Below are 18,024 nucleotides of genomic sequence, written 5' to 3'. Positions count from 1 at the left end.
AGAGAAGGCAGTGGGGAGATTACTAGTTGAAAGTGTGGATTGGAGGGGAGGGGGGTGTGTTGTTTAGCTAGTGATAGTATGGTTTGTGTGAAGTGTGTGTCGAATGAGGTAGCAATATTTTCGGAGGAGTGAGGGATGTTAGGAGGAGGGATACTGACTTTACCTGGGTGGAGGATGGAGTTTATGGAGGACAAGAATTGTTTGGGGCTGTGTTGGGAGGAGTCTAGGGCAGACTGGTAGTACTGGAATTTGTCCTGTTTTATTAGCTTTTTGACTCTATTGTGTAGTTCTAGGAATTTCTGTCTAGTTGAGGGGGTTTTGGTTTTGCGCCAGTGCTCCCAGGCTTTATCCCTGTTTTTCATTTCTAACCTAGTGATTTTCTGTAGCCATGGGGAGGGTTGTGCTTTGGTTTTGGAAAGTCTTATGGGGGCATGGTAATTAAGGATGCTCAGGAAGGTAGTATTAAAAAATTCAACTGTGTCATCAAGACTGAGGTACTTTAGAGGATGCCAGTTACATTCTTTGAGGGATGAGATGAATGTGAGTGGGTTAAAGTTTAGTTTTTTACATATTTGACGGTAGATGACAGGTTTAGCTTGGTATAGGTATTTTCTGAGCAGGAATGTTGGGAATTGATCACTGAGGCTATCTGATAAGCAGCCTGTTATATATGACTGGGGGCTCTTACTGACTAGTATCCACTCTAGGGTAGTGTGCTTGCTGGAGTTTTTATTTATCCTGGTTGGCAACTGGACTAGTTGGGTGAAGCCATGAAGGTTTACATGATGGGTTGGATGGTTGCCAGAACAGGATTGCCAGTCACTACTGAAATCACCTAAAATTATAGTTTCTTGGGGGAGATGGTGGGTAGACCAGCTGATGATGAAGTAGTATGTTAGATGTTACTACCCAAATCTTTTAGAAATGTTGTGATGGGGTCAGCATATAGTCATCTACTAGATGGACACTTCTGACTGGACAAAACTGAAATGCAGACCCTAGCAAGGTTTTACTGGCCAAGAAAAATTTAAAAAAAATGAGAGTTTCCTGTGCTATATATCCTAAATGCCAGAAGGCAGATTCTCCCTCTGGTTTTAAAATCATTTGGTTGCTTTGACTGTCTCAAAGAGCTGTCAGTTGTACATACTGCTATGTACATGCCTCATGTCTGCAACTAGATAAGTTCCAGAAACTTTTGCAAGGATCAGTCCTTTAAATAATTAAACTACAAGCATCCTTGCAGAATTAGACACTGCCAGAGAAACTTGGGAAAAAGAGAAACCGCATTTAAAAGTGGCACAGAACACCAGAACCATGGTTAGCTCACTGGAACCTTGTGCAGATTTCCAAACTGGCACCACCTCGCGTCAAAGTTGTACAGTTGAACACACACAAACACACAAAAAAAAATTCTCTGCACCTGCAACTCTAGCAAACTGTTTGCTAAAAGTATAACAAGCAACTTGGTTAGAGTTACTACAAAATTCATCTTAAACATTAAGTGCTTCAGTCAAGCCATAAATGCAGTTTCAACACTTGCTTATCAACATCACTACTACACTCCTGCACCATCGACACCTTCCAATCACACTATCCTGACAAGCTTGCATCAGGGACAGCTGCCCCCTTTTTCCCTGTTAAATTAACAGTTTAGCAAAAAAAATAATGGTTATTATTATTTTTTGTTTGCCAAGTGTTACTTTAACAGTTATGCAATTGCATAACTTAATTCATAATTACTTATCCATGCTAACCCAGTATAATTAGGAGCTGGAGCCCTGAGTGACACAACTGCCTCCTGCCCTCCCATTAATATTAATGCTATAAACATAGCTGTGTATGGTTAGTCTTTCACATTAGGAATACAACTTTCAAGCTATACTTTTTTTTAAATGCATAAAGATGAATGCAAACACGTGTGAAAACAAAAGTTTGTTTAGCACATTTAAACTTGATCTTTTATGTAACTTATTAATAAGGGGGGCCCTTTTTCATACTTCATCTCTGGATATTATTTTGTCTTTAACTTTCCTTTTAATTCATGGACATACTTGTACCCAAAGGCTTCTTTTTGTGAGAGGAATAAAGAATCCTGTACTGGGATAAGTGTTGAGAAAAAAATTCCAAACTGGCACTAGGTTTAGTCATGAGATAGATGACCAATCAATACCATTAAGGACAGCATTAAGTTGTTGTATTTTACATGTTAGAAAGGACATTCCTATGACTACCTGAGGAGGATGTTATGTGTATAGAAAGACCAAGAAGATATTATTGGCCAGTGGTAATTTAGTGAGTTTGGCATACTGTTTATAATTAGGTCTAGTGTGATGTTTGAATTAGCATATGTGTCCAACTTAGTAGGCTTATTAATTGCAATAGATTAAATTGCTCCAGCATTTTGTTAAGGGGGGTTGAGTCTTTTCCATTTGCATTACAATAAAGCCACCCATGATGAATGTTTTATTGATATCACTGGGGAAAATGTATCGCATGTGACAACATCTAACTACTTAGAAAACCAGTGAAAAATATGACAAAAGTGAACTTTTAGTTATGTACTTACTATAACGATAGATGTATGTGATCCATCTCACCTACATTCATAACTGATGGGCTCGGAGCCGACTCAGCCGATACACTAGCACGAAGTCTCTCATTGGCTGGGCCAACCCCTTATCCCAGGATGCACCACACCCAAACCCCCAGATCTTGTTTGCCCCACAACAACTCATCCACATGTACCAATCCGACTGCACAACAGTGTTTCCTCCTGATCCAACAGATAGGGGGAAGGAGGGAGACGAGATAGGGCGAGATGGATCACATACATCTATCGTTATGGTAAGTACATAACTAAAAGATGTAATGCGATCCTATCTCGCCTACATTCATAACTGATGGGACAGCGTTCCTAGCACCTAGATCCTGGAAGGCTCACTGGAAAACACTCCTGAGTACTGTGGAACCAAAGGACGCCCGACCCCTAGACGCCACGTCCAGTTTGTAATGAGAAATAAATGTATGTGGAGAAGTCCAAGTGGCCGCTGCACATATCTCATCCACAGACAGTCTGGCGTGGAAGGCCACTGAAGTTGCCATAGCCCTAGTAGAATGCTCTCTAACTGGAAATGGAAGGTCCCTTCCTGTTGATGCATAAATAAATGAAACACAATCCCTAATCCACCTAGCGATAGTGGTCTTAGTTACTGCTTTACCAATCCTGCTATCCGCAAAGGCCACAAACAACTGGTCTGATTTCCTCTGCTGCTGTGTCCTATCTAAGTAAAACCTCAGTTGTCTACGCACATCCAACTGATGAAGTCTGTATTCTGCCTTGTTGGAAAATTTCGGAAAGAAAACTGGTAGCTCTATAGATTGTTGCAGACAAAGAGCAGAAGAAACCTTAGGAAGAAATGACGGATTTAGTCTTAGAGATACTCTATCCTTATGAAAGATCAGATAAGGAGGCTTGACAGAAAGGGCTTGAAGCTCCAAAACCCTTCTGGCTGAAGTAATAGCTACCAAGAAGGCAGTCTTCCAAGATAATAATTTTTGCTCACAAGTGGCCACCGGCTCGAAGGGATGAGACGTCAAGGCTCCTAGAACCACATTCAAATCCCATGGCAAAACAGGTTGCGACACTGGGGGGGGGCGAAGCAACCAAGCTCCCCTTGAGAAAGGCCGTAACAACTTATGACTCATGAGTGAAGGCTCAAAGGCAACATGATAATTAGAAATCGCTGCCAATTGGACTTTAAGCATGGAGACAGCGGAACCTTGTCTAAAAAGTTGCCAAAAAAATCTAATACTGCCAACACCGGGGCTGTCAGAGGGTCAAGGTTGTGCCGCTGGGCCCAAATGTCAAACCTTTTCCATTTATTAGAATATATCTTCTTAGTGGAAGCTCTGTGGGAAGAAGACAGAATCCGGACCACCTCAGGCGAAAGGATATGCTGTCTGACTAAGGTTGGAAGTGGAGCAGCCAAGCCGCTAGCTTGAGAGTTCGCAGTGATGGATGGGCCTGACCTGACTGAAGAGTCAGGAGGTCTGGAACTGGGTCCAGAATCCAAGGACCCTCCACTGCATACTTCCGGAGGAAGGGAAACCAAACTTGGTGGGGCCAGTGTGGTGCGATCAAAATCATGCTGCTTCCCAAGCAGATCGCCTTCTGAATCACCTTTGGCAGTAGAGGGACCGGAGGGAAGGCGTAGAGCAGACCGGAGGGCCAATTGTGGACTAGAGCGTCCCTGGTTGACTCCCCCTGGGGGGGAATCAGGGAGAAGAAATTGCTGCACTTCGCATTCCAGGGGCTGGCGAAAAGGTCACAGCAGGGAAACCCCCACACTTGGAGAAGATCCGAGCCGCTACTTGGATGTTCAGGGACCACTCATGAGGCATCAGAATAACTCTGCTCAGCCTGTCTGCTATCACACTGGACTTCCTCGGAATGTGCATTGCCACTAGAAATCTCTGGGAAGCAATCGCCCAATTCCACACTCTCATGGCTTCTCTGCAAAGAGGATAAGAACCTGGTTCCTCCCTGCTTGTTCAGGTACCATATCACCGCCATATTGTCTGAGAAGATTGTGATGGTACCCTTGGGAAGAGAGCTGTGAAGTGCCTGCAACACTAGAAGCACTGCCCTCATTTCCAGAACATTGATATGCAAGTGAGTTTCGTGATCTTGCCACGTGCCTTGAACCATCCTGCCCAGATAATGCCCCCCCCCAGCCTATCTGGGAGGCGTCCGTGGTCACTGCAGCAATGGGGGCGGGGGGGCAGAAGAATCTCCCCTGGTTCAGGTTGGAGGAGAGGAGCCACCAACGAAGATCTCGCCGGCACGTTTCCGTGATGAGAATCAGGTAGGACAATGGCAGTTCTTGGTATGACCACTGGGTCGACAGGAGGCATTGAAGAATTCGCATGTGCAATCTTGCCAGAGGGACCAGAAGAATGGAGACCGCCATCGATCCCAAAAGCTGAAGGACCATCCTGGCTGGGGCTTTCCGTCGGGGCAGTAAAGCTAGGACTTGGTCCTGTAGTATTTTTATCCTCTCTGTTGGAAGGAATGCTCACATCTCTACAGAGTCTAGCTCTGCACCTATAAAGGCAACAAGCTGTGATGGCAGCAATACAGACTTTTCCCAGTTGAATGTAATTCCTAATAGATGTCCCAACCCGATGGTAGCACTCACGGCTAGAGTAAGAAGATGCCTGGTGGGGGCGGTGAGGAGCCAGTTGTCTAGATACAGAAACACCTGCAATCCCAGACGTCTCAGGTGAGCCATCACCACTGCCAGACATTTGGTAAACACCCTGGGGGCTGTGGTGAGACCAAAGGGCAGGGCCCGGAACTGGAGGTGACTGGCTCCTAGGCGGAGGCGTAAATGTATCCTGGATGCTCTGTTTATCTTGATGTGATAATAGGCGTCCTTGAGATCGATGGAGCACATCCATACTCCTTTTTGCAGCAATGGGAAAATGATTGCAACGTGACCATCCGGAACTTGGACTTCTTTACGAAGCGGTTTAGGCGGCTGAGATCCAGAATGAGTCTCAAGTCCCCTGTTCTTTTCGGCACCAAAAATAACCTTGAGTAAGTTCCTAATCTGGTCTGGTCTGCGGGGACTGGCTGGATGACTCCCTTTCCGAGCAGCTTTGCGACCTCTATGGCTGCTTGATCCCGTTGACTGGGTGGCACATCCGGGATTTTCCTTGACGGTGGAGGGGGATGGATAAAGGGGATGGTGTAACCTCCGGCGATGATACAAAGCACCCATTGATTGTGAGTGATGGAACCCCAGGCCCTTGGATGCTCCGAGAATTGACCCCCGACTGGCTCCGGAGACGCACAGTCGGGCAGTCCCTCAGGGATGCTGGAAGGAGGAACCACGAAAGGATTCGCTTTCTCCTGAGTTGCAGGGGCCTCCGCCGCCTCTAGGGCGACGTCTTCCAGAATAATTCCCCCCCCCTCTGCCTCTGGAAGTGGGGGTCACTCTGATGGGCAGGGAAAGACTTTCTGAACCACATCTTTCCTCCCCTCTGAGCCTTGGGATAAGGTCTAGAGGGAAGCGAAAAACGGGCCCCAACGGCAGACAAAGTCTTACCCTCCTGCTCACATCTAGTGAGTGTGTCTTTCACCTTGGGTCCAAAGAGAGAGGACCCATCGAATGGAGCGTTGGTGATGGAAGACTTGAACACCTCTGCAAAGTGACACAAGCGCATCCAGGCTTGCCTCCTAAGGGCTACGCCTGAACTCGCTGCCCTACCCGCCCCTTCGGCTGCATACGATATGAGCCTCATGGACGAGTTAACAATCGATGAAAGGATAGACAGCTGGGTGTTGACAGACTGCGTCAACGCCTCAGGCACGTTACCTGACAGGGTATCTCCCAACTCCTTTATGAGATCCCTTTGGAGCCTCGTAAAGTGACATAAATAATTCAGTGACTGCAGAGTAAAGGTCGCTGAAGTCAGGGTATGCTTCCCGTACCTATCCATGCTCCTGGACTCGTTAGGAGGATGGATAGAAGTAGATGCCTCTGCCACATCCTGTTGGGTGGCAGACCCCACCACCACAGCATCAACCGGAACTCCCTTGGTTAGAAACTCCTTGCAAGGGGTTGCGGATAAAAACTTGTTGGGGCGAGAAGGAACTGGCTCCACAGAATCAGGGTGTTCCCACACCTTTCGACAAATAAGGTCATCGAAGGGTGGAGACACCCAGGAGGCGGAGGGTTGGGCTCCCAAGGCCTTGAGGAAGACCGACTCCTCTGCGGAAGGGGTTTTGGATGGCCAGTCGCCCCTCTGTCTCAAGATCTCCAGGATATCGGAGAACAAGACATAGTCAGAGGACGATGTAGGGGACCCTTCCGCATCATCAAGGTCAGTGTCCGAGGTGACAGACTCATCTGGGGAGTCTATGTGCTTCCTCTTGCACAACTTTTTCCTGGGGGGCTCTTCAGGCACGGACTCTGAAAGCCCCTCGGAAAACAGGGGACCACACAAGGAGGAATCCTCAGGCCTAGGAGCCGCGCTATCCGAAGACAGGGGGGCACCAGAAGCTCTAGTCGCCGTGTCTAGGGAAGGAGTCACAGATTCAGGTGAAGTCACTAGAGACTTGGCCAGCGTGCTCCACATAGCCTCGAAGGCAGGCCCACCAGAATCTGAAGAGAGGCCCGTCTCTGAGACCATGTCTGGGGTCGGGGTTCCCCTAGCCAAGGCGCCAAGTGGGAGACTCGGGGCCGAAACCAGTAGCCCTGACGAATCCCCCTAGGGCCCGGCTGAGGACACCCGAGAACCGAAACCTCTGGAAGGCACAGAAAGGGTTGGAGCTGAAGTCGGTGCCGACAGACTAGCAGTGGGTCTCGGAATCGACTCAAGGACTTTACCCGACTATACGAACTCCTGCTCTGATGACACCAAGGTTGTCGGAGCAGGAAGAAATGGTATCGAAAGGGCTGGCTCCGGGGCCGACTGGGCCGGAGCCGAAAATAATTTGGATAAGACAGGTGACTGGAGGAGCCTCTGGACCACCCTATCTATATCCGAATCTGAAAGCCTGGAGGACCTGGAGGAAACAGAAGGAGGCCAAGAAACTTTTTCTATCGGCTCTGAGACAAAGCTAGGAGGCCGACTCCAAAAGGATCGGAGCCGAAGCAGACTCAACCAGAACAGAGACCTCTTTCGGCGCCGACGAAACCGACCCCAGAGCAGAAACACTCTCCTGCGGCTCCGAGACCAATGGAGCCGAGGAAGGAGACCCAAATTTAGATCCTCTATCCTGCGGCTCTGAGATCAGTGGAGCCGAGGAAGGGGACAGAGTACATGATCTCTCATCCCAAGACTCCAAGACCAGTGGAGCTGAGGAAGGAGACCCAGATTTAGATCCTCTATCCTGCGGCTCCAAGACCAGTGGAGTCGAGGAAGGGGACAGAGATTTCGCTCTTTTTGTAGACGGCTCCGACGGACTTGTCAGAACTGAAGACTTCTTTTTCTTGATTTTGAGGTGGGAAAAGAAGACAAAGCTTCCTCGAAGGCTGGCTTGATCAAACCCTTCAGGATAAGCTTATTTTTTCTCTCATGTAGGACACGAGAGGAGAAAGCATGGCAAACACTGCAAGATTCTTGCAAGTGTTTAGCCCCTAGACAATAAACACAGATGGCATGGCCATCTGTCAACGACATCTTGTAACTGCATTTTGAACATTTTTTAAAGCCTGATGGCTTATGTTCCTTTTCTTTGCCAGACATACTAACACTCTAAACACACTCAACACACAAGGAGAGAAGAGCTCTAACTTAAACGCTTGCCGACAAGAAATAGGGCAAAGGCCCTCTAACTTAAACGGGTCTAGCCTGCCAAACAGAAGGAATTACCACAACAATACAAAAAACAAACACAGTCAATCACAAGGATACTGACAACAAGATAGCTATTAAAATAGCTGTTTGAGTATAAAAATTTAAGCTAACTGCAAAAAAGCGACCAAAAGGCCAAAATAGAAGGGTACTTAGCCACAGCCAAGTCGAGACTACGTCATTACTCTAGAAGCGGCAAACGAGATCTGGGGGTTTGGGCGTGGTGCATCCTGGGATAAGGGGTTGGCCCAGCCAATGAGAGACTTCGTGCTAGTGTATCGGCCGAGTCGGAGCCGATTTTAGGCTCCGAGCCCATCAGTTATGAATGTAGATGAGATAGGATCACATTACATCCACATTTTACTGTATTACGGCGGGGGGGGTGAGCTCCCCTTCATCTTCCACTGCTAATTATATACACCAACTTTGACACTGCACAACAATGAGGAAGTGGCATAAAACCCTTCCAAAGTATAGCTTAAATTTTGTCCATATTTTATGTTTAGATATTTTTCAGTTTAGACTTTTTTTATATTTACTGTTGATCTTATGCTGTTTAGATCATTTCAGGTACACGCATTAAGACACCTGCCAGAAAAAGTGAAAAAAAGAATCACCACAATTGTAATTTAACTTGCAACTTTCAGGCTACATGCACTATTCCCCCAACCACCAATTTAAGCTAATGCAATGATCATTTAATCATGATCATCCTATCTGATCTTTATATCAACTTCCCCAAAACAGATAATTGTAATCACCCAAAAAGTAGGCACAGCAGGGTAGAGTAAGTTAATGCTTTTGCAGGACTAATCAGTTTGTTTTACACTTAACACACACCTGCCCAAAAATACAAACAAAAAAAAAATACTTTAGTCATAGCTATCAACGTCTTAGCACATCAACCAGGAACAAAACCAAACATTAAGGAGGGGGAAAGGCCCATAATCAATGACAAAAAGAAACTTGTTCGAATAACGGGCTTTTCTTCTAAAGCATATTAAGTCTGTAACTCAAACGTCAGTCATTTTTAGTGTCAACAATTCTCACCGATTTACCAAAGAAAAAAGGTAAGAGTTATAGCCATTTATGAAACCTGCCACAGGTTATTCCCAACGAATGGAACAGGCCATTAAAGACAGCAGTCTGACAAATAAAGCTGCTAAGCAAAAAATAGATTTATTTTATATCCTGTTTTAAGTATAAGACAATAATGATAAGAACAATGATGATAATAACAACAACAACAACAATAATAATAATAATAATAATAATAATAATAATAATATAATAATAATAATAATAATAATAATAATAATAATAATAATAATAATAATAATAATAATAATAATAATAATAATGCAAGCTGCAAGACTACTGTCTTTCCAGTACTAAGGAAACTGAACCAAATCTCTCAACAGTCTCTCCTTTTCACATATCCCTAAACTTCGCTTCAAGAATTCTGGACAAAGCCAAAAATAATGGGGGAACAAAGGATCAAACTCAGGGACAAATTTTAAATATTACTCTAATTCACTTAAAAAGTTAACAAAACAACAGAGAATCAACATGCATTTTTTGAACAGCAAGATGTATGAAACTCTTAAAGAATGGCATTACTGATCAATTGTAATCCTCACTGACTTGCCAGAAAATCAAAAATTTTATGAGGGAAAAGGCAAAAATACGAGGCACCAACATGTATTTTTTAAACAATAAGAAGTCTGAAACGCTAACAGCTGGCATTATTGCCAGACCGCAGTCTTCAGTGACTTACCAGAAAATCAAAACTTTAAAAAGGGACAAACCAAAAATATAAGGCATCAACAAGCATTTTTTGAACTATAAGTCATCGGAAATTCTAATCACTGGCATTACCACCTGACCTCTGTGACTTAGTAGAAAATGAAAACTGCTACGAGGGGAAACGGAAAAATAAGAGGCAAAATCAGGATGTCATATGAAATCAGGGACAGCTGAGAGGTATGCCTTTTTCATAAAGATTATAACTTTTTGCTATACCTACAGAAAGAGAGGAAACAGACTGCATTGCCTTTTTTTCTTTCCTTGCTTTCTCTAAACATTTGATCTGCAATGCAACTAATCATGGCGCCGCCGCCAGCACAGCATCTCCATCTCTATTTCACAGCAAATAGCAGAGCCGTACAATCCAATCAGCCAATCAGATGCAAGTGAGTATGTTTTTTCTTATCAGACTGAAAAACACTTACTCAACTAGCAGAAAAGAAACAAGCTTGTTTTTTTGAAAATTAAGCTTGTTTCTTTATTTTATTCTACTGTAGTTGAATAACAGTTTTTTTTTTTCTTCAGTAGATGAGCAAGTTGAAGGTACAGTCCATGAGACTCTGGAAAGTGGGAGGTACTCACTGCCCCTGCACCTTATGGTTCAGGTGCCCTAGCAAGGAATTCAAAGCTGGTGATCAGGTGTTAGTTTTGGTCCTTTCTGCAAAATACACATTTCTGACTAATTAGCACGGTCCATTTGAAATAGCAGACAAAATGAAATGATTCAATCTACAGGGTTAAAATGACTGCCAGGATAAGGTCTGACTATCATATTAATGTTATAAAACCACAGGGAAAAGTTCAGAACTTACGAGTTAGCTTAATGGCAGAAACTGACGGAACTGATAGACAAAGAAAACTGACCACTGTGTCAGCACTGCAGGTAAACAAGAAACTAAGCCACAGCAACAAGAGATTGGAGAGTTTCTGTTAAGAAATAAGTATTTTCAAAACAACCTGGCAGAACTAACTTTATTGATCATCTTACTGAGACCATCACGGGAGAAAAGGTCAACTTAAAACCTTAAAGAATACCAGAGTCACAGAGAAAGGCTGTGGAAAAGAAAGTATAAAAATGCTTAAGGTAGGGCACAACAGGGAACTTAAAAGTGAGTGGAACAGCCCCTTAATGCTAGCCCAAAAACCTGATATAGCAAACAGGTTGTGCAATGATTGTACAAAGCTGAACAGCATTTTGAAATGTGCTACCCTATATGCCTAGGGTGGATGAACTAATAGGAAGTTTGTGGAAGGCAAGCTTCTTAACCACATCAGAGCTGACAAAAATATGCTGACAAATCCCATGGGGTACATGGTGCCCCTGTAACATTTCAGTGATTAATAAACAAAGTCCTAAAGCCCCACATCATGTCAGATTTTCCTTTTTGGTATATAGGTACACTTTCTTCTGTTGGTTAGAAAGGTCCCCTAGATAATGCAGGTAGCAAGCAATTATCCTATTATGAGCTGTATAAGGAGGGCTATGGCTCTGGTAATCAGACAAACTGGTCTCTTGATACAGAGGGAGTCTGCATCTGAAATAGCAGTTCTGTGGAGTATGACATATAAAGAACAGACAAGCTGGAAGCACCTGAAGTAGCCTGGAGATTCTCTACTAAGAATCCAGACAGAAGAAAGCTGTATGAAATCACCTAGGGATCATGTCAGACAAGCTATAATATATATATTTTTGTTTTGTCTGTACAAAAATAATAGACTGCAGCAATATTTGTACTCTAATAAAAACACACTATTTCATGGACTACTTGCCTCTCCTGCAAGTAACACAAAGTAGCTAAACAAATGAAAAGGCAACACAAATCAATTCATACCTGAAGTAAGTAGCTATACAGAGAACAACCACCAATATGGGATAATAAATATAAAATCCATCTGCAATGAAGGATAGGACACTCATGGATCCCATGATCTGTTAAAGAAAGAAAGAAAAACATTTCAGGAGTAAATTACAATGCAAAATTTAATTTTATGTAACAAGGCAGCCAGCTATATGACTGTAGATTAGCAGCTTCAAATACAGTACTCTAACAAATGATGTGCTATTCTAATACCTTTATAAATGACAAACATACATGTTATTCCCATGGCTGGCCTTTGGTCAACTGTAACCCTAGACAAAGGGGATCCACAGCACCACCACCACCCCACACACACCACCAGGTGCCCCCATCCTGGTCTACCTACACCATCCAGATCACTTGTTTCTTCCTCTTTCTCACAGTTTGTCTTATTTTTCCTGTATTCATTCAATATATTTTAAAGAAACCATTTCTTTACTGCAAAAAATAAATAAATACTGGCAAAATGCCCCTGCTACAGTGGCACCCTAGGCGGCTACCGAGTTAGCTTATGCCTAAGGCTGGCCATGGTTATTCCTAAAGCTTAATGAGGTGCTATGTTCATACTTGGGCAACTCCATCTACAGAGCCAAGTGTTTTCCATTCATTCTGTACTATATTCTGATGCAGGGATAACCTTTTTGTAGTACGTCTGTACTGCAACATGTTGTGAAACCATAGCGGAGATGTGAGGAGATAGCGGTCTTCAGCATGAAAATAGCAAACTGCCTTCACTTTCTTGTTTGAGAAAAAATGAAACATACAAACTCTTAAACTTAGCCTTAAAAGCAACAGTAATAAACAGTCCAAAACTTCAGATGTTAATTCCTCTTCTATAAAAGTACTGAAGAAATAAAATCGAGTAGACTTGATCACAAGAATAAAATTTATGATAAGCACTTTTGTCCACCAAATGGACTTCATCAGATCAATGTGCTTATCATAAATAAAAGCAGAGTCATTCTAGTCACTATGTCTGCTCACGTTTAATATTTGTATAGAAGAAGAATTAACACCTGAAGTTTTGAATTGTACCACTGTTGCTTAGATTCTAAATTTAAGAGTTTTCGTTTTTCATGTTTTCTGAAATAACAAGGAAGTGAAGACAGACTACTATTTTGATGTTGGAGACAGCTGTCTCCTCACACCTCTTCTGCAGTTTATGTACTTATTCACCTGTAACTCACTCTTGGCATATACAGGGCCTGGGTTCTTGGATGTGAGGCGGACTTACCAGAGAAACTTTGATTTGTCTATTGTAACACATTGGGCACTAAAATAAATTTACAAATGGCATAACTTTTTATTCTATACTTGAAAAGCTGGAGTGACATTCAACATAAACTGATACAGAAAGGGACATAGATGATTTTCATGAAAACATATTTACTGAATGCAATCTTGATCAGAAAAAAAACAATAGACTGAAACAGCTTCTTCTTACTGCATTTTCTCTTGAGGCACAATGTCTGTACCCCTGCTACTACTAAAATCAAGTATGGAGCTGCAACACCATGAGATAAGGAGAATATTGTCTTGCTGTAACCTCCCTAGAGAAAGCATCACTTCTGAAACTGGGTGGGAGCTCGCTCTTGCATGACTAACTTAACTCACACTTAACACGTACCTGTGTGTAAATAATGCATGTTGGAACCAGAGTGACAAAGACCTACTTCAGGTTCTTAGTAGTGTAGAATGCAAAGTGCTTCAGACCTGTAAATTCAAAAAGCTATCTTCACAATGAATTTATTCCCTTGTACTCTAAACTGAAAACCTACAGAATGGTCCACTCCACACTAGAATGCTAAGCTATCTACCACCAACTAATGACGGGTAAAAAACTCTGTTCTAGTAAAACTGCAGGCAGGAGAAATATTAGTGGGTAAGGTATGGGGAAAAAAAAACAGCTATGACTGTAAGAGTACTTACTTGCAGTGAATGATCCAAGGAGGAAAAAGAATGTCACCTAATTTAAAACAATTCTTACAACGATAAGTAATTTTTTTCATGAAGCGTTGACAGTTTTTCATATGGTGACAGTAGCACACTATCAAACAATAGTAAGTAAAAGGAAAGAACTCCACTCTACAAGAGCTCCAGAGCTTTCATCTGACCTATAATGTCTCAACAAGAATGCAGAATAAATGCTGTGTTTTGCAGGTGTTTACAAAGTGTCATCTTTACATAATCTGCAGCTGCTGTTGCTACCCTCTTGTTAACTCAACACCAAAGACTAGAGAGAGTGTTTTGTCCTCCTGCATCCAGCACATGCAGGATATGATCCTTCAGGTGACTACTCTCTAAAATGGTGATGGGAAAGCCCTACTTTGTGCACTTTAGGTAATATGAAAGCAGCCTACTTCATACTCATGGCATTCAGGAGATGTTTATGGTATAGTACACAAGTAAGGAAGAGTGGTAGGGTTGTGGACTGGTCCAGGCAGAATTCTACAATCACCTCAAGAAGGAAGGTCATGCTTCTTCTACACATTACCTTATTCAGATGCAATTAAAGATAATAAAGGATATGCACAGAGTATCTAGTTTGTCAAGCAAGCAAAAATGGAGTACTCTCAGTTACAGATTTTATCTGTGTTATTTTCACGAGTTCAAGTCATTCCAATTTTACAATGGCTGAAAAGACAAAGATGTCCCAGGTAAGAAGGGATCTCTTCAGGAAAGCCAGAAGTGTTAGACATAAAAATAATTTTTTGAGGATGCCGTGTGGTAATGAACTGGCAAGGTCTGAAGAACAAAGCTGAGGGCTGTAACCTGAAGACAGAACTGAATGCAATAAAACAAGTGCCACCAGCCTGATACAATACCGACGTTTGTCTAGGAGCAGCAGGACATGAATCTTCCACTCTAAGACTCTAAGCTGCTTTGGTGAATGGCTAATAAAAGGTGATAATGTGCAGCAATGGTTGCTGGCAGGTGGCTTCTCAGTTGCTGACACCTCATTCCATAACTCAAACCACCTATATTTGGCTGTAATGCATAACTTTCCATAGTCACACTCAGGGCCATAGCAAGAAATCTTTATCATGTTCTGATGCCTCTATTCAACAACACAACTGCCTTTATTCAATGGTGTGTGTGTGTGTGTGTGTGTGTGTGTGTGTGTGTGTGTGTGTGTGTGTGTGTGTGTGTGTTAGCACATATCTGTCTGTATGTATGTACGTATGTCTGGTGATTAGTGTTACTTCATCTTCATGACTTTCTGCACTGCTACTGGTGCTTTCAGTATGCACACATGTGCTTTCCTCTTCAACGTCTTCTTCTTTGACTTCTCAGTCATAGCTGTGCCATATTTATTACATATGTTCTGCTACTCTACCATGCTCTTTCGATTTCACTATGAAGGATCGAAATTTCAGAACATCGAACCTCTGATCGTGGAAGACCAGAGGACCGAAGTGCTGAAATATCAAACCTTGTAAATGGAGATCGCTATACAGTGCGGAACGGGAACTTTACCGTTCTGTTCACTGTAGTGCGATCTCAGAGTTGGCATATTTAAGTTGCAAGGGGTGTGGGGGGTGCAGGGAGAACTTTTCACATTATAGTTTTTTTTTTTTTTTTGTAGGTTCAATATTTCAGCACTTCGATTCTCTGGTCTTCCACGATCAGAGGTTCGATGTTCTGAAACTTCGATCCGTCAGAGTGAATCCGTTCTTTCTGTATTGTAGCTCATAACCCATACTTCTGCATTCAACATATATTCACTGTACGTCTCAATCTTTTTGTCTGCATTTCTGAAATGTCAAGAAAGCAGGCAAACATTAGGAGTTTGTTTACAGCCAAAACTGATTTACTCAGCATTTTCCTCTTTACCCAGCCACTGCTGCATGTCATTATTATAAACAACTTTATTTCTTTACTAATAAAAGAATGCTCACAATTTCTATCTGGTTCCCAAAGCATAATAAAATATATTGGCATGGCCTACGTTTCTTTCAGAATTGCACTTCTGAACTTATTCCTTTCATGCGGTTATATTTTTCTTGAATTCGGTGTGGTTTTTAGCTTGCCTAAAACATTTTACAATCTATCGTGTCCTACAATTACTTCAATAAGTTATACTACTGCTCTCCTACCTTGTATTAATAAATCTGTTAATAAATTCTTCTTGTTATGCTTAAAGAGTTAGCATTGTTTTGAGATTTGGCTACCTAATTCCAATATAACTTAATTTTCTACTGTGTACAGCCTGTTTCAAATATTGAAAGGCTTGGAATTTCCAGACAATTTTCTCATTTTCCACATGCTTACATTTCAAACACATCTTGTTTTCTGCTTTATGTACGTTTCATTTTGTATAACTACTACTCTCAATAACAATGATTTACTTTTTTTGTTAAAAAACATATCAGCTCTAAAGTGTCCTGTTGAATACAATTTTCTATTCCAGTCATTGTACTTAACGAGAACAAAATAAATATCAGTCAATTCACAACTCTTTCTAACACACAAAATAACTTCCTCATCACTAGTTTTCTAACTGTCAAAGCTGTGGACCTGGAGAAGGCACAAATCTCACTATAGTTAGTTTAGCAAAGCATATCTACAAATATACACAAACATAGGTAGTACATATAATGGGAGTTTATGATGCACATACTGGGGGCAGCTTTTTGTAGGGATAAAAAATAACCATTTCAATGGATGAGCAACTTTTCAACAAACAAAATACATCTATTTCCAAAGTATTCTTGATATTAACTGAGATATATTTCAAGAATGTTTACTTTTTAGCTTCTAACAGCATCTTTATGAGGAATAACACAACCACTGAAGTATCAGTGCATAGCAGTCACATAACGTGCTTCATGCATAATTCATGGACCTTTACTTCCTGGATTTTCTTTCAAATTCATTCTTGACCAATGGCCTGCTTGTGCTTGTGCTGTGGAGCTGTCACACATCTAAAGCATTTTAAGTGGAAGAATGGACTCCCAGAGCCAATACAAGTCTTTACTGATTCAGCAGCTACAAATGGGTACTTGGCCTTTGGCTCCATATACATAAATCCATGGCCATTCCAGTTTGTGTAAATGGTATTGGATAACTTTCAAAGCCAATTTTTTAATGTTAAAAATTAATATCAGGTACAGACCATTTAGGGAAAGTGATAGGCCAGCCATGAGACAAAGTGCAGTATTTTATTACACTATACCAACTATGAGTAGTAAACTGAAAATTTGCTGCTTTTATACATTATACCATGCTATCATGGAAACAAAATATATCCTGCATATCATCACTATTTTTTTTGGTAAACCGGAAAAGAAAATAACATCACCTTCAACAGATCCAAAATGCATTCACCAAAAGTGGCATTATTGCACTACTCATGGGGTCCAATCAATGGCATTTCAGAATTTTGTGAATCTTCTTTGGATCAAAAGACTGGCAGATTTAACTGTATGCATGTCCCTGAAAGATGAATTGTTCACTTTTCTAACACTGTTTTTTAAACACTTATTATATTCTTAAATTGAAGACAGTTATACAGGTATATATGCAATACTCTTTTGTATATTGCCTCAAAGTTATCATGCAATATTTTATATCCCATAATTGTCCCTTTTTAACAGCAACTTCTATTCTACACTCAATTAAAACTCTACCAGAGCTAGTCTTTAACTTAACACTCCCCTATTCTTTCCTCTTTACCTGTACTCCATTATCATTCTCTGGAAGGAATGACGGTCTCTAACCTGCTGTACACACTTCTGCATGGCTTCACACCACTCTATTTTCCTTTCCTTTCTGGTTACTTACTCTCAATACATTGTTTCCTTTGCTAATTTTCTCTAGTAAATTCCAGCCCCCTCTTGCCTACTTTCATAGTCATTTCTATTGGTAAAACTTCCTTTCTCGACTCCAGTGCTGGCTTAGGTTTTAAAGCACTTTCTGCTACTTTATAAATACAACATTTATAAAGGTTATTGATATTATCATTAAGGGCCTGCTTCCAAAATCTTATTCTCTC

At 41.9% G+C, this 18,024-nt stretch overlaps 1 protein-coding gene across 1 annotated transcript in view; it reads right to left on the bottom strand.

The window, feature by feature from the left end:
• Positions 1–18,024, bottom strand: part of LMBRD2 (LMBR1 domain containing 2) — a 1,695,734-nt gene that overhangs the window by 308,343 nt on the left and 1,369,367 nt on the right. The window contains exon 13 of the mRNA XM_044069969.1: positions 12,003–12,100. Within this exon, the coding sequence (XP_043925904.1) occupies positions 12,003–12,100 (98 nt within the window). The remainder of the gene's footprint in view (positions 1–12,002; positions 12,101–18,024) is intronic.

Source organism: Protopterus annectens, chromosome 1.part0 (assembly GCF_019279795.1).
Source record: "Protopterus annectens isolate FY-2018-M chromosome 1.part0, PAN1.0, whole genome shotgun sequence".
NCBI classification, from domain to species: Eukaryota; Metazoa; Chordata; order Ceratodontiformes; family Protopteridae; genus Protopterus; species Protopterus annectens.
The sequence above is the reverse complement of the archived record's forward strand: the minus strand, read 5'-3'. Positions and strand labels throughout refer to the sequence as shown.